The 24,880-nt window shown below is 40.3% G+C and overlaps 1 protein-coding gene across 5 annotated transcripts in view; it reads left to right on the forward strand.

Annotated features, from left to right (window-relative positions):
- GRK4 (G protein-coupled receptor kinase 4) overlaps positions 1-24,880 on the forward strand; it is a 92,738-nt gene that overhangs the window by 16,125 nt on the left and 51,733 nt on the right. For 4 of the 5 annotated variants that reach the window (XM_087434838.1, XM_087434836.1, XM_087434837.1 and 1 more), the window contains 2 exons: positions 12,420-12,515; positions 21,884-21,996. In XM_087434838.1, coding sequence (XP_087290964.1) covers positions 12,420-12,515; positions 21,884-21,996 — 209 coding nt within the window. The remainder of the gene's footprint in view (positions 1-12,419; positions 12,516-21,883; positions 21,997-24,880) is intronic. The other variant, XM_087434839.1, reaches the window with a different exon arrangement.

The raw sequence follows: 24,880 nt of genomic DNA on the forward strand, positions 1-24,880 counted from the left end.
ACAGGCCCAACTTAACAAACAAGAAGAATCTCAAATAAGCCATCTTGAACTACACCAACAGAGCTAGAAAAAGAAGAACAAATAAAGCCCAAAGTCAGCAGAAGGAGGGAAATAATAAAAATTAGAGCACAAATATATGAAATTGAAACCAAAAAAACAGTAGAAAGGATCAATGAAACAAAGAGCTGGTTCTTTGAGAAGATAAACAAAATTGACAAACACTTAGCCAGACTCACTAGGACAAAAAGAGAGAAATTTCAAATACATAAAATTAGAAATGAAAGAGGAGAAATTACAATGGATACCACAGAAATACAAAGGATTGTAAGAGAATACTATGAAAAACTATATGCCAACAAATTGGACAATCTAGAAGAAATGGCTAAATTCTTAGACTCATACAACCTCCCAAAACTGAATCAAGAAGAAATAGAGAATCTGAATAGATCAATCACAAGTAAAGAGACTGAAACAGTAATCAAATACCTCCTCCAGAATAAAAGTCCAGGACCAGATGGCTTCTCTGGAGAATTCTACCAAACATTCAAAGATTTAATACCTACCCTTCTCAAACTATTTCAAAAAATTGAAGAAGACGGAACACTTCCTAACACATTTTACGAGGCCAACATCACCCTGATCCCAAAGCCAGAAAATGACAAAACAAAGAAGGAAAATTACAGGACAACATCACTGATGAACATAGATGCAAAAATCCTCAACAAAATATTGGCAAACTGAATATGACAATACATTAAAAAGATCATACACCACGATCAAGTGGGATTTAGACCAGGGACACAGGTGATTCAACATCCGCAGAGCAATCAGTGTGATACACCAAATTAACAAAATGAGGAATAATAACCACATGATCATCTCAATAGATGCATAGAAAGCATTTGACAAGATCCAACATCGATTTATGATAAAAACTCTCAATAAAATGGGTATAGAAGGAAAGTACCTCAACATAGTAAAGGCCATATATGACAAACCCACAGCCAACATCACACTCAAAGGGGAAAAACTGAAAGCCATCCCTCTGAAAACAGGTAAAAGACAAGAGTGCCCACTCTCGCCACTATTATTCAACATAGTACTGGAGGTTTTGGCCAGAGCAATTAGGCAAGAAAAAGAAATAAACGGTATCCAAATTGGCAATGAAGAAGTGAAACTCCTCCTCTTTGCAGACAACATGATTTTAAATATAGAAAACCCTAAAGAATCCATCTGGAAACTATTAAAAATCATCAACAACTACAGCAGATTTGCAGGGTACAAAATCAACTTAGAAAAATCAGTGGCATTTCTTACTCTAATAACAAACTAACAGAGAAGTCAAGAATACAATCCCACTTACAACTACAACAAAAAGAATAAAATATCTAGGAAGAAATTTAACCAAAGAGGTGAAAGACCTACACAATGAAAACTATAAGACATTATTGAAATAAATTGACAATGACATAAAGAAATGGAAAGATATTCCATGCACATGGATTGGAAGAATGAACATAGTTAAAATGTCCATACAACCTAAAGCAATCTACAGATTCAGTGCAATCCCAATCAGAATCCCAATGACATTCTTCACAGAAATAGAATCCTAAAATTCATATGGGGCAACAAAAGACCCCGAATAGCTAACAGAATCCTGAGAAAAAAGAACAAAGCTGAGGGCATCATAATCCCTGACTTCAAAATATACTACAAAGCTATAGTAATCAAAACAGCATGGTACTGGTACAAAGCCAGACACACAGATCAATGGAACGGAATTCAAAGCCCAGAAATAAAACCACACATTTATGGACAGCTAATCTTTGACAAAGGAGCTAAGAACATAAAATGGAGAAAGGAAAGTCACTTCAATAAATTGTGTTGGGGGGACGGCCCAGTGGCATAGTGGTTGAATTCGCACGCTCTACTTTGGCAGCCAGGGGTTTGTGGGTTTGGATCCCGGGTGCAGATGTATGTAACGCTCATCAAGCCATGCTGTTGTTTCATCCCATATACAAAATAGAGGAAGAGGGGCACTGATGTTATCTCAGGGCTAATCTTCCTCAGCAAAAAGAGGAGGATTGGCAACGGATGTTAGCTCAGGGCCAATCTTCCTCACCAAAAATAAATAAATAAATAAATAAATAAATAGTGTTGGGAAAACTGCACAGCCACATGCAAAAGAATGAAATTAGAGTATTTTCTTTCACCATACACAAAAATTAACTCAAAATGGTTTAAAGACGTGAAGGTAAGACGTGAAATCATAATACTCCTAGAAGAAAATATAGGCAGCACCCTCTTGGACATTGGTCTTAGAATTATCTTTTCGAATACCATGTGTACTCAGACAAGGGAAACAAAAGAAAAAATAAACAAGTGGGACTTCATCAGACTAAAGAGCTTCTGCACAGCAAAGGAAATGAGGAACAAAAATAAAAGGCAATCCACCAACTGGGAGAAAATATTTGCAAATCATATATCCAACAAAGGGTTAATCTCCACACTATATAAAGAATTCACACCACTCAACAACAACAAAAAACTACCTGATCAAAAAATGGGCAGAGGATATGAACAGACATTTTTCCAAGGAAGATACGCAGATGGGCAATAGGCACATGAAAAGATGTTCAATATCACTAATCATCAGGGAAATGCAAATCAAAACTACACTGAATGGCTATAATCACCAAGACAAAAAATAACAAATGTTGGAGAGGATGTGGAGAAAAGGGAACCCTCGTACACTGTGCTGGTGGGAATGCAAACTGGTGCAGCCACTATGGAAAACAGGATGGAGATTCCTCAAAAAATTAAAAATAGAAATACCGTATGACCCAGCTATCCCACTACTGGGTATTTATCAATGGAAATTGAAATCAACAATTGAAAGAGACTTATGCACCCCTATGTTCATTGCAGCATTATTCACCATAGCCAAGATGTGGAAGCAACCCAAGTGCCCATCAACTGATGAATGGATAAAGAAGATGTGGTATATATATACAAAGGAATACTATTCAGCCATAAAAACGAAAAAATTGGCTTAGTGGTTAAGTGCACGCGCTCCGCTGCTGGCGGCCTGGGTTCAGATCCCGGGCGCGCACTGACGTGCCGCTTCTCCGGCCATGCTGAGGCCACGTCCCACGTACAGCAACTGGAAGGATGTGCAGCTATGACATACAACTATCTACTGGGGCTTTGGGGGGGGAAATAAATAAATAAAAATTAAAAAAAAATTGTCCCATTCACAACAACATGGGTGGACCTTGAGGGTTTTATGTTAAGTGAAATAAGCCACAGAGAGAAAGACAAATAGCATATGATTTCACTCATATGTGGAAAATTAACAAATGGACAAAGAGAACTGATTAGTGTTTACAAGATGGCAAGGGAGTTGGGGGTGGTCATAAGGGGTCAAGGGGCACATTTATATGGTACTGACAAATAATAATGCACAACTGAAATTTCACAGTGTTATAAACTATTTTGACCTCAACAAAATTAAAAAGCAAAAAATTTTAATGAAAAACAATAAAAAGCAAACTGGTTTATAGGTTTCTGGAAAAATAAAAAAGTAAAACAATGCCACTCTCCTTGCTAAAATGGCTTTTGTTTTGGAAAACCTGGTTATATTGTTATGGGTATTTATGCTAACATGTAATGGATTTATTTTTTAAGTGAATTAATAAAACTTTTAAAGCTGAAAAAAATAAGCTAACCATCATTTGAGCCTTCAGCAAGTTGTAATCTTTTTGCTGGTGGAGGGTCTTGTAAAAAATGCAATATCTGAGAAGTGCAATAAAGTGAAGTTCAATAAAGCGAGGTATAAGTGCAATTGCAATACCAGAGGAGAAGAAAGAAAGGAGCAGAAGAAATATTTGAAGCAATAATGACTGAGACTTTCCCCAAATTAATGTCAGATGCCAAACCACAGATCTGTGAAGCTCGGAAAACACCAAGCAGGATAAATACAAAAAAAAAAAAAAAATTAGGCATATCATATTCAAAGTTCAGGAAATCAAAGATGAAGAAAAAATTGTAAAAGAAGCCAGAGGAAAAAAACAACTTATCTCTAGAGGAGCAAAGATAGGAATTACATCTGACTTCTCAGAAGCCATGCAAGCAAGAAGAGAGTAGAGAGAAATATTTAAAGTGAACGAGTTTTAGTGTGTTGACTTTACCACTCACTTTGTGCTTTGCAGAGGTTCTTTTTCTTCCTAGTTCTTAACTGTCTTTTGAGTTGAAAAGTGATATTGCTACTGTAGGTAAGTTGGTGGGGAATGTGTTGGTGAAAACCTTATTTTCTGATAAATCAAGCCATATTCATTTTTATCTTATAAGACTCCATGTCCCATGCTAGAGCTATCCTGTTCATCATCAAAGCATAGCCTGTTACTTTAGGGTAGGCTAAACTGATGTAACATGTAGACCCCAAGTGTAATCTCCAACCAAGTAGAAGTTCTTTTCTGTAAAGTCCAGGCAGATGGTACAGTTTGGCAGCAGTGCTTTTGGTTCAGCCATGTGGAACTGAGGCTGATGGCAGCTCTGCCAGCTTCAGCAGGTGGCTTCCAGGGCTGCCGTGCTTATTATTGTTTTTCTAGCCTGCTGGTGGGGAAAGAGCACAGGGAGTCATGCCTGTAGGAAGCTTTTTCCACCAGGCCTGGGAGGCTCATGTGTCCCTTCTACACACATTCACTTGGCAAGGACCTAGTCACACAGCCATACCTGCGGGGGAGACTGTGAATGCAGTGTGGCGGGCCAGCCATACTCAGCTACTCTGGAAGAAGTGAAGTGTAGATTGTGGCAGACAAGAATGGTCTCTGCCACACATAGCTCTGTACTGCTCCTTCCTCTTCTTCTGACTCTTAACATCCCTGATTGAACCTGCAGTGGGATGGGCTGCAGATGTGAATTCAGTGACCACAGCATGCCTTTGAGAGGCCTTCTGCTGAACATGAACCCTAACGTCCTAATGGCCTGATTCTCGCCATCACGTTTGTATCTGCAACTCTCTGGATATGATAAGAAGTTGGGAAGATTAAAGACTACCCGGAACCCTGTGGTTGGCCCTGTAGTTGTAGCTGACTTTAGGAAGAAAGTGAACTAAGCCTGCTTGGCTAAGTCACAGCCTCTGCTCTCCATGGAGCTCTTCTTCAAGCCATATTCTGACGGAAGAGAATATGTCTCATTTTGACTCTACAGACTTATGTTACATGTGAAAAGTAATTCTGAGTTGCTCCTGTCAAGGAAATTACACCCAGTATGTATGGTATGTTTTAAGTAATCATAGCAAATTACAACCGCTTTGGAGAACAATTAAATAGTATCTATTAACGTTGAAAAATCACATACCCAAGACTCAAGAACTCCACTTCTGGGCCTGTACCCTGCAGAAATCGTGGTAAAGGAGACATTTATCAGAATGTTTGCTATAACATTCTTTGTAATGGTGGAAACTAGAAAGATTAAATGTCCATCAATAGGAAATGGATAAATAGAATATTTATACAGTAAATTGCTAAATAGTAATTAACACAACATCAAATATCAGGGTAAAGCAGAAGAAGAGCACTGAAAGAATCTTAGTGCCAAAATATAACATAAACAACATTCCCAATTAATTAAAAGTCCACATAAAATCAGATTTGCATTGTTGAACTTAATTGACTGACCACCAGAAGAAGTATGGACTGAAACCAGCAATGATATTAAGGAAGATGCAAAAAGACAATGACTGAAGTAAAAGAAAAGAAAAATCAAGATGGAATACATAAGAAACACTAAAAATTGTTCAGGACAGGTGAGAAGCAAAAGTAAAAGGTGACAAAAATAGGCTTAGAATCCTGAACACGACTACCACGTAGAGATAAAGAGAACTACTGTAATGGCACTTGCAAAAAGAGGGGCCAGCCCGATGGCGTAGCAGTTAAGTTCACGCGCTCTTCTTCAGCAGCCCAGGGTTTGCAGTTTCCGATCCCGGGCTCAGACTGACACACCGCTTGTCAAGCCATGTTGTGGCAGCATCCCATACAAAGTAGAGGAAGATGGGAACGGATGTTAGCCCAGGGCCAATCTTCAGCAAAAAAGAGGAAGATTGGCAACAGATGTTAGCTCAGGGCAACTCTTCCTCAAAAAAAAGAATTGAACAACAAGAAAGAAGGAACGAGAGGTCTCTTGCAGAAGATTTGAGAAATCAAAGGGAAATTTAAATCTAGATTAGGAATGCCAAATGACCAACAGGGAAGCACACTATCTGATCAGGAGAAAATAAAGGGAAGGTGAAGACCTATACAGAAGAGATGAAAGGATGACAGATTCCTTTGAAGGAGATTCCTATGAGGAAGAATCTGTAATTCTAGAAAGTGGAGTGAGAGCTTCCCTGAAAGTACTGGGAAGAAGTAAGTCACCAGGAGTAGATGGGATATTGATAAAATTACTTCAAGCCACAGAGACCAAATTTGTCAAAATCCTAACAAGAATATGCCAGCAAATCTGGAAAACAAAACAATGGCGTACAGACTGGAAACATTCACTATACATCCGCATCTCCCAAGAAAGGAGATGCCAAGGAGTGCGGTAGCTACAGGGCCACTGCTCTAATTTCCCAGGCCAGCAAAGTGAAGCTCAAGGTGCTGCAGCAAAGGCTTTTACCTTGTGTGGAGCAAGAAATGCCTGATGTCCAAGCTGGATCTCGAAAAGGGAGAGGCACACAAGATGTAATTGTGATTATTTGGTGGCTACTGGAGTGCTCCAAAGAATTTCAAAAGAAGGTTAGTCTGTTTTACAGGCTACAGTAAAGCCTTTGCATGGATCCTGAAAAGCTATGGGCTGCTCTGAAAGAAATGGGCGTGCCTCAGCACTTGATCGTCCTAATGTGTAACCTATATTGTGGACAAGAAGCCATTGTTAGGACAGAGTATGGAGAGACAGAATGCTTTTCTATAGGCAAAGGTGTCAGACAAGGGTGCATTTTATCTCCTCATGTGTTTAATTTGTATGCAGAACATATCATACAAAAAGCTGTGCTAGACTCAGATTAAGGAGGAGTGAAAACTGGTGGAAGAAATATCAACAGTCTAAGATATGCACCTGGCACCATCTTACTGGCAGAAAGCAGCAATGACTTGAAACCACTTCTGACGAAAGTGAAAGAAGAAAGTGCCAAAGCAGGACTTCATTTGAACATCAAGAAGAGAAAAATCATGACAACAGAAGAACTACACAACTTTAATGTAGACAATGAAGACTTTGAAATTGTTAAATATTTTGTTTACGTTGGTTCAGTCATCAACTTAAATGGAGATGACAGCTGAGAAATCAAGAGAAGACTGAGATTCAGAAGGGCAGCAATGAAAGAATTAAGAAAGATTAAGTGTAAGAAAGCGTCATTAGAGACTAAGGCAAAGATTATCTTCTCCATCGTATTCCCAGTTACTTTGTGTGGATGCGAAAGCTGGACAGTGAAGAAGGCTAACAGGAAAAGAATTGATTCATTTGAAATACAGTGTTGGAGGAGAGCTCCAACTGGACTGCCAGCAAGATGAATAAGTGGGTCCTAGAGCAAATTAAGCCAGGATTATTGCTGGAGGCAAAAATAATAAAACTGAAGCTGTCCTACTTTGGGCACATCATGAGAAGGCAGGATTCTTTGGAAAAGACAGTAATGCTGGGAAAAGTAGAAGGCAGCAGGAAAAGAGGAAGACCAAATATGAGATGGAGTGACTCCATAAAGGAAGCCATAGGCAGGAGTCTACAGGAGCTGAGAAGGGCTGTTGAGGACAGGACACTGGGCATATCACTCATTCACAGGGGACGGGACGCTGTGGACATCACTCGTTCGCAGGGGACGGGACGCTGTGGACATGCCCCGTTCACAGGGGACGGGACACTGTGGAGGTCACTCGTTCACAGGGTCGCCAGGAATCAGAGCTGACTTGATGGCACGTAACAAAAACAATTAAAACAAATTCATTCATTCACTCATTCAACAAATATTGATTGAATGCCTATTTTATGACAGGCACTCATCTAGTTATCAGGGATACAGCTATGAATAACACAGATAAAACCCCTCTCTTCCAGGAGTTTAAGTGGGGAGACAGGCCGTCCACAAGATATGTAAAATAGATCGCATGGTAGATAGTGATAAGGGCCAAGAAGAAATAATAAAGCAGAGAAGGCAGATACTAAGGGTTGGACACAGAGTGGGGAGACATGAAACTTTAGAGTGGGTGACCAGAAATAAAGACCTGAGGAAGTGAGAGATCTGACTTTGCTGAGGAAGAGCTTTCTGGATCATGGATCAAGGAGGGCAAAAGGTCATGAGGCTGGGGGAAGGGGAGGAGCAGCAGGGAACCTGACTGGGAGAGTGCACAGTCTGTCAAAATGGACTGAGCTGTGTGATAAAAATCAAATTGTGGAGTGATGTATACAGTAACACACCATTCCTGTTAATTCAACAACCTTTAGAATAGGGTTTCTTAATCTAAATAAAATAAAATACATATTATTATAAAGGAAGCCAATTATACTGAAATAATTACAAAAAAATTTTAATGGATTTGTCTTATAAGTGCTTTGGTACTAGGGCATTATAACAAGAAAACACATTTAAAATACAGACAATTCAAAGTTACGTTATCTTTTAAAGATATATCAGAGTGAAGGCTCTCGTTGCTCAGTTTGATGGGAATTGTAAACTGTGGGGTGGCCTTTGACACACCTGCTTCCATGTGTCCATCAACACAGTTGTGGGGATTCGTAGAGAATAAGATAGCCAGATCACCCACGTGAGAATGCAGGACCTGGCTGTTCAGAGTCGGAACAATTAACTACCAGGCACAGACTGGCTAAGAGTTGGTTGGCCACATCAAATGAGCACTTGTACACAGTCTGGCTGCTGTGCTGCATCTGTATGGCACCTGTATTGTGATTTCAAGGTAGTGTGAGTGTAAATGATATTTTGAGTTATCTCCAACATCTTCGATGGGACATGAAAATTTGAATTCTCCAGGTGATAAAGTCACAGGTACTGCTAATAATATTGCACTCTTGCCTACATTTATGGCTGAAGGAAATGATGAATTTTAGTTAGAAGTTAGTGAAAATAAAGGTGATTTTTTTTTTGCCATCCAAATTCAGGAACACCTTGATATCTGCCCCTGGATCCCAGATTAAGAATATCGTTCTAAAACAATAACATATTGTTCATGGCTACACAACACAAATATTTATAAATAGATTGGAATAATACACACTAAATTCATGATTGTGGTTGCTTCTGGTGGGTCTAGGACCGGGGATGATGTATAATATCACAAAATATGTTATAAAAATAATTGTGGCATTCATAGTAGAAAACTAAGTCACAAGCCCTTTAACATCCAGCAGAATTTGTAGACCAGAGAGTCACTCAGTCCAGTTCCTTCTCATATTATACATTTATCTTGGTGGTCCTGATTATTGATAGAAAAACTGAGCTCTTGTGACAAAGGTGATGTCCCCATTTGTCCAGTGTGATTATTTGGGTTCAGATTCCAGCTTTTCTGTTTACTGGCTATAACGCTTTGGGAAAATTATGACACATACATGTGTCTTAGTTTCCTCACCTGTAAAACTGATGTTGTGACAAGAGCAGAGCAATAGCACTCACCTTGTAGGGTTGATGGAAGGATTTAGTGAGAGTAGGCTGGCTTGTCGTAAATGCTAATGAGGGCTACTTGTTTTTTTAGCCATCACGATAACTATTTCTGACATTTTGGGAGTTTGGTTTACTATTATTTTTATTTCACAACATTCTTTAATTTCTAAATGTGTTTATGACAAATATTTATTTTAAATGTTTTTGCACTTTTTAAAAACACTTTGTTTATACCTTATTGCTTCAAGGCAGACTTGAGTTTCTATCTTGGTTCTACTCTCACTAGTTGTGTGGCATTGAACAGTTGTTTAACCTCTTTGTTTCAGTCCCTTATCTGAGGAAAGGGAGCAGTAGTAGTATGTACATCACCAGGTAGGGATGATTAAATGAGTCAACACATGTGGAGCTCCTAGGATGGTGCCTGGCACATACTATGTGCTCAATAAATCCTCTCCTCCTCCTGGCCCTTAATAATTTCATCTCTGTCTCTGACCCATTCCCTATAGTCAGCAACTCCAGTTTTTTCAGGTCTACTCAAAGTTAGTGAACATTCCTTTAGTGTCTGCTGTGTGCTCTTGGTGCACTGGGCACCTGGAGGTGCATTTATCCATCCCCTCAATCATTTGTTTGTGTGCTAGAGATACACTGGGAATAAGACCGTGAGCCTAGAACCTGCCCCCATTGAGATTTAATAAAGATGTTTTCAAGATGCAGAGGGCGTGAAGACGAAAGAGTGCCCGCATCTCCCTACGAAAGGCAGGGCAGGCCTCGTGGAAGTGGTTTTCCTTGAGCTGAGTAGAGATTTACCTGGATTAACAATGCCAGAGCGACAGTCCAGGCAATTGTGATTCCTGGAACCTGCCCTTCCTTCTGTTGGACTTTTGTAAATAGTGTGGCTTGAGCATGGTGTACCTGTAGGACGATGTTAGGCAGAGCTGCACTTTATTCTCACCTCATCCTTAGACTCCGGGAGACCTTCAAGAGCTGTAAGCAGCGGAGAAGTGAGCTTGTATTTGCATTTTAGGAAGGTGACCCTGGGAGGTGGTGTGGAGAAGGATCTGGAAGGGAAAGCCGATTAGAAGAGAGATTGAAGAGAGTGATGACCCTGGAGTGAAAGAGGACAGTAGAGCAGGCAAGGAGAGGAGGGATGGGAATGCCTCTGAAGGCAGGGCCGGCCACCTTGACTCTCCACTGTGTTCCTGGTGTCTGGACGGTGCCCAGCACACGGGACTTCAGCAGCAAATGCCTTCTGAATAAATGAATGAGGCACTTAGGAGATAGAATTAGATAATGCCCCAGTTTCCTGCTTCATTTGCCTGGCAGATGGTAGTTTGTTGGCAGGATTCCTAGTATGGAGAAAGGACTAGACTTGAGGGGGAAGGTGATGAGTCTTATTAAACATGTTGACCTTGAGGTGCTCTGGGACATCTGGGCAGTGGGATATAAGTCTAGAGCTCCTAATCTCAGCTGAAATGGGGGGAGTAGAGGAGCAAAAAGAAAGCTAAGGAAGAAGCCCTTGGATCTTCAATCATTATCTGTTTGGCAGACTACTGTCAAATCCATACCTCTAGCCAAGCCTTCTCTCCTGAGCCCGTGACAGTCTGTCCATCTTCCAGATGTCTTCCTCCCACAATTTTCCAAACTCACCATATTTAAGACAGAGCTCATTATTTCCCAGTGGGACATGACCTTACTCCTGATTTCCCTATTCTTCCCAATAGTCCTGGAGTCTTTTAGTCATCAGCCAAAACTGTGATTTTTTTTTTGTTTTTTTTTTTTTTTTAAGATTTTTTTTTTTTTATTTATTCATGTTTTTCCCCCCAAAGCCCCAGTAGATAGTTGTATGTCGTAGGTTCACATCCTTCTAGTTGCTGTACGTGGGACTCGGCCTCGCGTTGGACGGAGAAGTGGTGCCTTGGGGCGCGCCCGGGATCCGAACCCGGGCCGCCAGCATCAGAGCGCACGCACTTTAACCGCTAAGCCACGGAGCCGGCCCTGTGATGTTTTTTCTTGGATAAAATTCAGTAAAATTTTGGCTCCTTGGAATGCTTAAAACTGAAGGTTTTAATTTCTCTGAGTTAAATTTTTTTTTAAAAAGGCGCTTATTTAAAAAGATCTTTCTAAAATATTATCTAATAGCTTTTTCCACCATTTTGTCTCACGCTGGCTCCCTCACATCCTTCAGGTTCTGCCTAAGCGAGACCCTGCAGAGAGGCCTTCTCTGATCCCACCTTGGCCTAAATAGCACCCTCCAGCTTTGCCTTGCTGGATTCTGTTTCATACCGTTTATCACATTATTATTGGCTAGTTTTTTTCTTATCACTTATCACTAACTGATTTTTAATCTCTTTCCCTCACTAGAATGGAGGGGAGGGACTTTGTCTCTTTTACCATTGTGCTTCCTGCACTTTGAAGGTGTTTGGTGCGTAATAGGTGCTCAATAAATACTTACTGAACAGATATTTGTAAGCAGCCCTGTGTGATAGGTTATATTAGGTCTTGTTTACAAATTTGGAAACTTAGGCTCAGGAGAGCTACTTACAGAAAGTCAGGGTCACATGGTTTCTAAATGACAGAGCCAGTGACAGATTGCATCACTTGGGAGTTTTATCTTCATCAAGCTGCCTTCCAGACAAGAAAAATTATAAGCTTGTATTTTCACTCATCATAGGTACCCAAACTACTCAAATAGAATACATTAGTGGAAGTAGTTGTTATAATTTAGAGATTTCTGACCATTAAATAAATGCCTTTTTTTTTTCAAGTTTAGGAGGATATGGCAAAAAAAGTGGTCGTAGTAAAAAATGGAGGGAGATGCTGAAGCTGCCCCCTGTCAGCCAGTGCAGCGAGCTTAGACATTCCATTGGTGAGTAAACGGTGCCTGGAGGTCACGTCTGACATTGTACCATTGGTTAGATGTTATTCTTTCTTGACTTCCTTATTTGTTTCAAAAATTATATAATAGATTCTCCATATATCTTCATGATTCTTCCCAGGAAAAAAACTCTGTAGGTTTTCTAATCTGTAGTTATAAAGTATATGGCTATTGACTTTTCCATTAAAAACATTTTTTAGGAAGTAATATATACTCATTGTTCTATATAGAACAGAAGAGTAATATAGTAAAATTTCCTCCACCCATGACCCAGCCAATCATCCTCTCTGGAAGTGAACACTGTTAATCATTTCTCAGTCTCCTTCCAGACAGTTCTCTATGCATATGGACAAGAATTATTGATAACTTCAGGAAAGGATTAGTCAAATAAAAATATGATAGCTCAGTGTAATGGAATACTCTGCAGCTATAAAGAATGAGAGCTAGCTACAAGTCCTGAGGTGAGCACAGGAGGTCAGATGTCAAACCATGTCTATAGGGCAATCATAATTGTATTATTTTAAAGATATGATTTTCAGTTCAAAAGATATGTATGTTCAAAATTTTAATGTTGTCAAATTACCTTTCAAAAAGGTTGTATCAATTTACCTTCCTGCCAACAGTATATGACAAATTCTCTTTTCCTATAACCTTGCTAACACTGGTTGTTATCAATATTTTTAATCTTTACTAAACTGTAATTTGAAAAATGGTCTCCTTTTAGTTATGGATGAAGAGCATTTTCCTTGGGTTTTTTCAATTTTTTTTAATTCATTTGTAAAAGCTCTTTATATTATATGTGAAAGAAGTTATCCTTTTATATTCAATGTGAGTGTATTTTATATTTCTGCTTTTTGCCTTTTGGCTTAAAATATTTTTTTCCACACAGAGGTTTCAATTTTTATATAGACAAATATATCAATCATTTTCTTCTTAGCTTCTGAACTTTGTTATACTTAGGGAAGACACCTTTACTGAAATATTATTTTACAGAATCAATCCATCTTTTCTTTAGTACTATTATAGATCCTTTTTAAGAAGGCTTAAATCTTTGAACTATCAAAATTAATTTCAGGGCTGGCCCTGTGGTGTAGTGATTAAGTTCCACACACTTTGCTTCGGGTTTGCAGGTTTGGATCCTGGGTGCGGACCTACTCTGCTCGTCAGCCATGCTGTGGCAACGACCCGCATACAAAATAGAGGAAGATTGGCAGCACATGTTAGCTCAGGGCAAATCTTCCTCAGCAAAATAAATTAAAAAATAAATAAACAAACAAACTTCAGATAGTATAAAGTGGGAGGTAGCATTTTTCCCCCCAAAGACATATCCAGTTGTTTTAACCACATTATGTTTTTAATATAGCAGCTTTATTGAGATATAATTAACATGCCACACAATTCACCTATTTAAAGTGTACAATTCAATTTAATTTACATTCACGGAGTTGTGCAGCCATCACCACAATCAATTTCACATTTTCGTCACCCCGAAAAGAAACCCCATACCCATTGGCAGTCACTCCTCATTCCCTTCCCCAACCTCCAGCCATAGGTAACCACTAATCTACATTCTGTCTCTGTAGATTTGCCTGTTCTGGACATTTCATATAAATGGGAATCATACACTATGTGTTCTTCTGTGACTGGCTTCTTTCACTTAATACAGTGTTTTCTGGGCCGGCCCTGTGGCTTGGTGGTTAAGTGCGCGCGCTGCGATGCTGGTGGCCCGGGTTCGGATCCCGGGTGCGCATCGAGGCACCACTTCTCCGTTCATCCTGAGGCCGAGTCCCGCATACAGCAACTAGAAGGATGTGCAGCTACGACATACAAATATCCACTGGGGCTTTGGGGGGAAAAAATAAAATAAATAAAATCTTTAAAAAAAAAAAAAAAATACAGTGTTTTCAAGATTTATCCGTGCTGTAGCATGAATCAGTACTTAATTCCTTTTTGTTGGCAAATAATATTCCACTGTATGGATATATCACACTTTATGAATAATGCTGCTGTGAACATTCATGTACAAGTTTTTTTTTTATTGTGGTAAAATATACATAACAAAAATTACGATTTTTTTTTTTTGAGGAAGATTGGCCCTGCACTAACATCTGTTGCCAATCTTCCTCTTTTTCTTTTTTTTCTCCCCAAAGCCCCAGGACATAGTTGTGTATCATAGCTGTAGAGTTGCAGCTCTTCTGTGTGGGACACCGCCTCAGCATGGCTTGATGAGTGGTAAATAGGTCCACGCCCAGGATTGAACCGGCGAACCCTGGGCTGCCAAAGCAGAGCGTGCACACTTAACCGCTACACCACCGGGCTGGCCCCCAAAATTGCGATTTTTAAGTGTAAAGTTCAGTGGCATTAATTTGGATATTATATGTATATCCTACATTTTGTTTATCCATTCATCTGTTGAGGGACATTTGGGTTGTTTCCACCTTTTGGCTATTGTGAATAATGCTGCTAGGAACATTGCTGTATAAATATTTGTTTGAGTTCCTGCTTTCAAATTTTTGTGTATATACCCAGAATTGGAATTGCTGGATAATATGCTAATTCTTTATTTAACTTTTTGAGGAACTGCCAGAATGTTTCCCAAAGTGGATACACCATTTTACATTGTCACCACCAATGTATGAGGATTCCAGTTTTTTCACAGCCTTGCCAAGACTTTTTTTTTCTTTCTTTCTTCTTTTTTTTTTTTTTAATTATAGTCATCCTAGTGGGTGTGAAGTGGTATCTCACTGTGTTTTGATTTGTATTTCCCAGTGACTAATGATATTGAACATCTTTTTATGTGCTTACTTGCCATGCTTCTTTGGACCAATTGATATTTGATCCATAGTGTAAATAGTAATTTTTTCTGAATATAGCACCAAGTGATTAGTATGGAAGTTGATTCCATCATTTGATATTTGCATTATATTTAAGATATTGTAAACTTTTCTTTGGGACTATTTATGCTATCAAATATATTCATAGGGTCATAGAATTATATTTTTGTTATATTTGTATATAAATTAAGTATACTTCTGATTCTTTGGGGTAGTTTTTTAGTACATAGAATGAAGTAAATTACATTGACTGTGCCATTAGTTAACTTTTTTTCCCAGTTCATGCTTTTTATTTATTTATTTTGAGATATAACATTGTATAAGTTTAAGGTATACAACACCATTAATTAACTTTTAAACGTCACCATTTATTTACATGCTTATACCAAGACTGGGTATGATACTAGAAATACAGTGGTTAAGAAACAGACATGACCTCTGCCCTCATGGAGCTTGTATTTTCTTGGCAGAGATAGTTATAAAATAAATAATTGCAGAAATAAACATAATTACAAATTGTAGTAAGGGCTTTGGAGAAAAAGGTACAGACTGCTGGGTAAGTACAAGGGCCCCAAAGTGGGATGGAGCATGGCAGTTTCCAGGGGCTTAATGAAGGCCAGTTTTCCTGGAGCGAAGATGAAGGAAGAGAGTGGATCAGATGAAAGCAGAGAGGCGGGGGTTTGTAGGCCTGGTAAAGGTTTTTGTCTCAGTAGAGTTATGAAAGTTGACATGGTCAGATTTTTAGCAGAGGAATAATGTAATCAGATTTGCATTTCAAAGGGTCTCCCAGGCTTCAGCGTGAAGAATGAGATTGAGAGGGTCATGAGTGGGGACAGGAAGGCCATGTGGGAGACTGTTACCGTTGTCCAGGCAAGAGATGACTGTAGCTTGGTTTGGGATAGTGGTGATGGAATTGAATGACTACGGGAGATATTCAGGAAGTAGAACTCGATGTGGGAGTGAGGAAGGGGGAATGTGTTAACAAGACTTCCAGGTCTTGTCCATTCACTGAGATAGGGCTCATAGCGGTAGGAACCTGTTTGGATGGAAGCTGTACATTCATGTTTAGAGCTCAGAGAAGTCTGGGCTGTGGATAGGAATCTGGGGGATATCTGTGTATAGATGGCATTTAGAAGTCACGAGACTGGAAGTGGATAACATCTCCCTAGGGACGGAAGAAAGAGTGAAGAGGGGAAGGGCCCTTGGCCGTTGGAGGACCTCACTTCCTGTTATGGCTCAGTGAAGAGCAAGAAGGAGCAGCCAGACAGGTCTCTTGAGTCTGGAGAGTGGAGGAGTCAAGAGAGCTGGGGACTAGGATGGTTCCAGGCAGGTGGGCATGGTCAGCAACATCAGAGAGGTTGAGCAGCCACTGGATTTGGCTACAAGTTCAGAGTCTTTGTTTGTATCCATCCCTAGAACAGTACTTGGCCACAGTTTTGTTAAGTGAGTGAGTGAGTGAGTGAATGAATGAATGAATGAATTGATGACCTTGGAAGGAGTTGTTTCAGTAAAGATGTATAGGCCGAACTTTCTCACTGAATAAAACAATGTTTCCACTCAGATCCTCTCTACTTTGTATGGAGCTCTTCATTTATTTTCTGTATTAGTTTACAATATATTGTATTTAGTGTGATAGTAAGCATATTTTGGGTTTTTAAAATTTTCATCCTTTGGTTGTTCTGAATTTGTGGATGATAGAGAATCAGCAAGCTATAAAACTTTGAGTTAGTGTTCTTTTTGTAGGAAGATTACTTTGAAAACACAGCCATGCGTCGCTTAACAACAGGGATATGTTCTGAGAAATGCGTCTCTAGGCGATTTCATCATTGTATAGCCCACTACACACCTAGGCTCTATGGTACTAATGTTATGCAGACCGAACATTGTTACATGGTGCATCACTGTTAAGAGATAGCTTCTGATAAGTGACTCATCCTTGTCTCAGAGTTTGGTACACTTAAAAAAAACAGTCTCTGGGTTAGCTGGTTCCCTTTCCAACACTGCTGATCAGGAAAGCACTTCTGGGGACTGGCCTTTGACTCTTTGACTTGCGGGCTGGGACCCAGAAGCCTTCGGTTCTGGTTCTCCCTGTCCACTGCAGCAGGGCTTGTCCCCTCCCTGTGAGCCTGTCTTCCCTGTGGGCCATGGCGCTTGTTCATGGCTGGAACAGAGAATGGTTTGCAGAGTAGCCCCTGAGGTCGAAAGAAAAGAGACTGCATCTTTTGGTTCCTTCAGGACTAGGGCCTCTGATGGGGAGACAGAAGAGGCTGTCTGCTGCTTCTGAGATGTCATATTTTGTGACACATTTCTGTGGTTTATGGTATTTAGTTTTAGTAGCATGTGAAATATAATGCATGGAAAAGTGAAATCATTAATAGAATTGTGAGCCAGATAAGGTAGAAAGAACAAATTTAAAGTATTTGTGTTTGTATATGCCAGATTTTTTTTTGGATGGAGGAGATTGTGTGCATGATGAAATATTTTGAAATAGAAAAAGAACTTTACTGAATAAAGTAATAATCACCTATGTTCCTACCACCCAAATGTAAGTGGGAGACTTTAGAATTAAGGTTTTTTGGAACCATGCATCATTTTTGCTATTGTCCCTGAGCCAATATAAAACATGTGGACTGGGTAAAATTAGAGATTCTCCTGTGAGGTGCCCACATAAATGCTGTTGAGTCTGAACATTCCTGGTAGCTCCATGTCATGTTTCAGGACTGTCCTGTCCACACATCTGAAACTCACCTTGATCACCGACCTGCTCTGCCAGATGGTGCTCTGAGACCCTTCAGTTCTTCATTTACCTAACCCTGTGAGGCAGAGTGCAGTGTGCTCATCTTCCAGAGGAGTGTGAGGCTCACGGCACATAACCTGGCCACATCTCAGACCTCCTCATACTCTTCGATTTTGCCCTGCTTCCTTCCAGAAAAACCCAAAGGGCTCTTACCCTGTCTTTATGTTTTTAAAGATCTTTCAGAAAATGTGGCCTGCATCATGTGATTATTTACTCAAAGATTTTATAGTTATGATAGAAATTTATATAATATCTGAGCCTTGGGACATAAACTTAAAAAAATACAAATAATCTTACATTCTTCCTGCTGTACCTAAGTTAAGACTTGTAGAACCTGTACAAGTAAGGACTTTACAAGTAAGGACTCAGATCCATCAGTTAGAGCTCTGGATGAAATTAAGGGTAATCAAGAAATAAATTTGGAAAGCATGAATGGATTCTATCTCTAATAGGCAAGTATTTTTAAGTGTCTGAGGATGGTGTTGACGTAAACAACCCATAATCAATCTATAAATCAAAATTGGGGTGAGTTTGGGGCCGGCCCTGTGGCTTGGTTAAGTGCGCGTGCTCCGCTACTGGCGACCCGGGTTTGGAACCCCAGGCGTGCACTGACACACTGCTTCTCCGGCCATGCTGAGGCCACGTCCCACATATAGCAACTAGAAGTATGTGCAACTATGACATACAACTATCCACTGGGGCTTTGGGGAAAAAAAAATGAGGAGGATTGGCAATAGATGTTAGCTCAGAGCCGGTCTTCCTCAGCAAAAAGAGGAGGATTAGCATGGATGTTAGCTCAAGGCTGATCTTCCTCACACACACACACAAAAATTGGGGTGAGTTTATTATGAGCCAACTTTTGAGGACCATAGCCTGGGGCCTTCATTCCCTAAGGAAGGAAGGGCACCAAAGAAGTGGGGTGTACGGAGCGGTTCTATACCGTCAAAGAGCATGTATCACATAGGATTGCAATGTCCCTTTTACAATAGCCACAAGATCGCCCTGCCAGATTGCCCTGCCAGAATAGCTATTGATGGACACAGCAGGGAGCAGGTCTGCTGTCTCGATGGACATGGCTGGTGTCAGGTCTGTCGTCTCCAGCTGGGTGGTCACAGGATGAGTGCAGCAATCAAATCCTAGCCTAGGGAGAAATGCTTATCCTTAAGGAAATGCCAATGTGGGGGAATTTGCATCCTTATCTTAAGGGCATTTACTCTTCTCTTTGGGACATAGCAAAGCAGATACACGATGCATGTTTATTTATTTTTTTTAATTATTTTTTTTTTGTGAGGAAGACTAGCCCTGAGCTAACATCCGATGCCAATCCTCCTCTTTTTTGCTGAGGAAGACTGGCCCTGAGCTAACATCCATGCCCATCCTCCTCTACTTTATATGGTACACCGCCACAGCATGGCTTAACAAGCGGTGCATCAGTGCGCGCCCGGGATCCGAACCGGCCACAGCAGAGCGCACGCCCTTAACTGCTTGTGCCACCGGGCCGGCCCCCACAATGCATGTTTAAAAGCAACAGGCCCTGTTGGAAAAACAAACTCAGGCCGAATTAGTTTTACCCCAAATGGCTTCCTCATGTGCTCCAATATGTCCTATTGCTTGCCATTTATTTATCAATGGTAGAAATATAAAATGCAAAACAAACTGAAATACATCCCCCTCCCTCCCCCTCCAAAGCTCAGATGTTTAGCTTTACCAGATAAGCCAGATTAACTTAGAGTGTAATGTTTGCTTCCTGGACAGGCTGTTCACTCCTAACCCACTGCAGTGGCTTCCTCCTTACTTGTGCTGCCATCCTCCCCAGATCTCCTGAGCTCTAGAGCACTTTGTAAACCCTGTATGTCCCAAAGGGGCCTCCCACCGCACACACTTAACTCTGGCCATCTGCTTGGCAGCCCCTTCCTCTGCTCATGGGGGCCCCGCCTGCCCCTTCTCTGTTCCTCCATCAGCGGAGGACATCGATTTCCCCAGTGCTGCCTCCACAATACAGACCTTGTTGCCCACAGTTCAAGCCCTAGCCCGGACTGTCCTGCTCCCCACTCCTCTCACCGGCTCTGCTCATGGGTTCTCGTCTCCATGAATGGCACTGCCTTCTACCTGTTTATCTCATCAGCTGCACTTAGCTACCTCCTTCCGCATTGTCCCCTCAGGGGGGTTCCCTGAGAATGGGGCTCACGTCCTATTGTTGTATCCTCACCACTAATGAGGGACTTGACAGAATTTGAATGAGTTGCTGAAATTCATTTGTCACCACAGAGCTGGTCTCTTCCTTCATACTCTGCACTTGTATTCTCCCATGATCTAGATATGTGGGAGGGTCTTCTTTAGGAGGCCCAGCATATCTCTGGGGTTTCAGCTGATGGTTCCTTTAACAACCAACCCCATCACCTTTCTCTGTTCCAGGTAATCTTCAAATTTCTGACTCCTAAGGGTGCCCTGTATTCTTTTTCCATGTTAGGGTTTTATTCTTTTTGTTGTGCTTTTGTTTTTGTTTTAACTTTTGGTCATTTCAGTGGGAATCTGGGAGAGAAGGGAGACAGACCTGTATGCTCCATCTGTTATCGTCAGCTGGAAACTGGAAACATTTCTGAACTTTTGAATTTGGGAGAAAAGTATTAAAAACTCTCAACTTCTTAAAGACATCAGTTTTTGACGGCTTTGTGTCTTTTATTTTTTAAATGTAGTTAATGAGTATCCCTAAAATAAAACGTGCTAGCAAAATTGGACGAAGTGGGTAGTAGAATATCTGCAAAACTGTTGCTGGTGTTTGTTGTACGAGCAGTTGTGTACTGGCAGTCCAGAGGTTTCTGTCCTCGCCTGCACTTTCCATGTGCAGCCTCAGTGATCCAAAACAGGACTGTTGACGTGCCTAGAATCACTTGGCATTAATAAACCTTTTAATTGAGGAATTTATTATGGCTTGCTTACTTTTCATGAATTTCATTTATTCTTCAGCTTTAGAGCACTTCAGGAGTACCTGAACATAAAGTTCATTTCAAGTTCAGAGCCACTGCTAAAGGAGCAACTGATTTTCTTGCTGAAGTTGAATTAACCTATTTTGAACATAAGATTTTTGTTTTATATCCCTTTTGACACTTTGACCAAATATTAGTGCCTTGTTCTCAAAACAATATCAGGGTTTGGGATAAGGTAAGTTAAGGTATACAACATATTATTTCACTGAAAAGAAAAAAAAGCAGTTAAAAAATCATTAAGCATATATAATATTTGTAACTTGTGAAAGTATAGAAATGTAGCAAAATGAAAAAGAGTTTTTGAAAATCTAATTTAGTTTATTCCTGTGGTGTATTTCACATACATGTAATTTGTACCAAACACATGGGGTGAGTGGGGCAGTGGGAGGACAGACTCGCTCTCTTCCTGCCCCCTTCTCCTCTGCTGTGATTCTGACTACTCAGTTCCCAGGGAATGCTGCTGCCCTGAAGATTTCCTTTCGGAGGGGAGCAGGGACATTTCCAGGCAGGCTGCACCCACCTGTATTTATCAGTTCTTCCAGCCACCTTTGGCTCTGCCTGAGTATTTTAAATATTCATGATAACCCAGTCTAAATTAGCAAACAAAAGAGGTTTAAAAAATAATACTACAAATACTATTTTTGACTTTTGTTGTATCAAGTGAAAACTGGAAGGTTCAGAAAAGCACTTTCTGAGTTGTAACCATTATATGTGTGTTTCTTATCCCCTTTCTTCACCCAGAAAAGGATTATGGTAGTCTTTGTGACAGGCAGCCAATAGGAAGACTTCTCTTCAGGCAATTCTGTGATACAAAACGTTATCTAAAGAGGTGCATTGAATTCCTGGATGCAGTGGTAAGCGATTTATCTCAGAGTTGAACCACCCAATCTTGTGCTTTTTAAAATTTAAAACTAAAATGAGATCTCTCTTAGTTGGACCTCGGTGATGATGTAAGGGTGGATAAACTAGTTGTCTTTGTGTCATGTTATCTTCTTGGTACGGAAATCCCTGTAGTATAAGGTGGTAGTTCATGTAGAATGACATCTCAAGTGTTGGAGAATCACATGTACTTACTGAATAACTTTGAAACATGCTGCTTGAATTTGTAAGAAGGTTGAACAGCTAATTAAGACAATACACCTGTTCAGCCGCCTAGAAAGTATCCTTCCTGCCTTCATCTAGCACATAATATATACTTAAAATGCTGTAACCCAGAAGCGTATAGAAGGAATAAAGTTAGTGTAAGAAGGATGATCACATTGAATGGAATTTACTATGATTTATAAGTTTTCCAACATTCTCATGTATCCTGTTTGATATTTATTGTGATTTCCTTATGGGTAAAAAAATTTTGTGTTTCTAAATCTTTAGAGACCACTGGCAAGCCTAGAAGTTTCAAAACTATGAAATTCAGAAGCAACTTAATAGTAGAAAATTGGTAGATTTTACAGAAAAGCTCTTTTGCTTTTAGTTATTTGTACCAAGATTTGACACTTCTTCTCTCTGCTTTAGCCTCTCCTGGTTCTATCAGCAAATATGTATTGACTACTTATTATATGCAAAGTACTATCTTATATCATTGAGTTTTTTTTCACTTTTTTCCTCTGACGTAGCTTTTTATAATTTTTATTTATTTATTTCCCCCAAAGCCCCAGTAGATAGTTGTATGTCATAGTTGCACATCCTTCTAGTTGCTGTATGTGGGACGCGGCCTCAGCATGGCTGGAGAAGTGGTGCGTCGGTGCGCGCCCGGGATCCGAACCCGGGCCGCCAGCAGCAGAGCGTGCGCACTTAACCGCTAAGCCACAGGGCCGGCCCATGACGTAGCTTTTTAAAAGTATGTATTTATAATGTATTTTTTCAGAAAAACATTTGAGGCTCTTGCCTATTTTGTTGTTTGCTTCCTACTCCCTGGACCTCTCCCAGCCCTTTCCTTCCTGGTAGCTTTACTAGAAGAAGACAAGGCTTTGAAAGGAGGCAATTCTTTTTTTAAAAGATAGACTCTGATGCAATGGGGCGTGCCTGCTCAGTTCCATGGGGTATAGTGTAGGTATGCTTTAATGTATTGGGTTATATTTGCCAAGCTGCTATATTTTAAGAATTTAGGGACCTGCAATTCTTCTTTATTTTAAAATGGCTAAACTACATTGTCAAAACTCTTTTAGGTTTGAATCTTCCGATATTGTCATGATACCTGTTAGTTATTAGGTGACAGCCAATTGAGTGCAGTGACAGGTTTTGTGTTTGGTGGTGGCTGTGTGGGTTAATAAGGTCTGATGAGGCAGCTCTTACTGCTCTGACTATACTTGTGGGAGGCAATACAGGTTCTTCGAGCTTCTTGAGTGGAGAGACTGCATCTTATCTGTTTCCTCCTCATGGCACCTGGCATAGTTGTTTGCTCTGTTCCCTGCTTAGTGTTTGTTGAATGAATTAATGACGTCTGTATCAGTCAGGATTCAATGAGAGAATAAAACCAGTAGGAGATATATATTCAGAGATTTACTGCAAGGAATTGGCTCACATGATTGTGAGGTCTGGCTAGGAAAGTCTGAAATCTGTAGGGTAGACAATCAGGATGGACAGGATGGAACTCTCCAGAAATGGGGTAAAGCTGCTGTCCTCAGGGAGAACTTCTTTGAGGAAGCCTTGGCTCTGCTTTTAAAGTCTTTCAACTGATTGAATCAGGTCCACCCGTATTATGAAGGGTAATGTCCCTTATTTAAAGTCAACTGATATAGACTTTAGTCACATCCACAAATACCATCACAGCAACAAGTAGATCAGTGTTTGAGTAACTGGAGATTGTTGCTTGCCAAGTTGGCACATCATAAGACCATCACAGACTCACAATGCTTTCTTTTCCATTAATTGCATGCCATATAGTTTCCAGAACTCCTAGAACTTAAGTTTAAAGTTTCTTTAAGTAAGTAGTGTGGTAGTTACTAGTCATGGTGAGTACAGTGCCCTTGAACACAGAACATGAAGCTGGCTCTGACCAGGTCATCAGGCTGATGGTCATGGGCCCTTGCTGGGCCTGTGAAAAATGCAAAATGAAGTATGAGGTTGGGTTCCTACTCACAGGGACTTGATCTTTGAGTACTTTTTAATGTGTTCAGTAGATCAGCTTCCTTTGGGCTTCATTTCCCCATTTCTCTCTTCAACTCCATTTGGTTTTAGCTTGACTGCTCTTCTAAGGCCCCCTGTTTGCAGAATCTAGTGGCTTCCTGGAGGCCTCCTCGTGCTTGAGTCTCCAGGTTTACTGACATTGTTGAGTAGCCCCTTGAAATTCTCTTCTCTAGGCTTTTGTGATCTTGCCTCTGGTTTTCTTTTTCTCTTATCTTTCTTTTCCATTTCTTTTTTCTTTCTTGTCCTTTTTAGATGTTTAGCTGTTGGTCAGGTTCTGCTTTTGATCCTTTCTCTGTTTTCTGGCCTGTGTGATACTGTCCACTCTTATGTCCTCTCACCTGACACTTGTGTGGATGACTCCTATTTTGGTATCACCAACTCTGACTTCTCTGGGAGCTCTGCATTCAGATTTCCAAGTGCCTCTTGGCCATTTCTAAAATACTGTTGCCTAGAACAGCCCAAGCTGTTTATTTTGTTCCATTTTATTTGGCCATATTTAATGGCTGAAAATATAATATGACATAGAGAACATTATGGAATATGTTGCTCTACTAATTAACCCCTTAACAGAACTGACAGTTTTTTTTTTGTGTGTGTGTGAGGAAGATCAGC

The sequence above is a fragment of the Ceratotherium simum genome, chromosome 8 (genome assembly GCF_057802395.1).
Source record: "Ceratotherium simum simum isolate JZ-2026a chromosome 8, ASM5780239v1, whole genome shotgun sequence".
NCBI classification, from domain to species: Eukaryota; Metazoa; Chordata; class Mammalia; order Perissodactyla; family Rhinocerotidae; genus Ceratotherium; species Ceratotherium simum.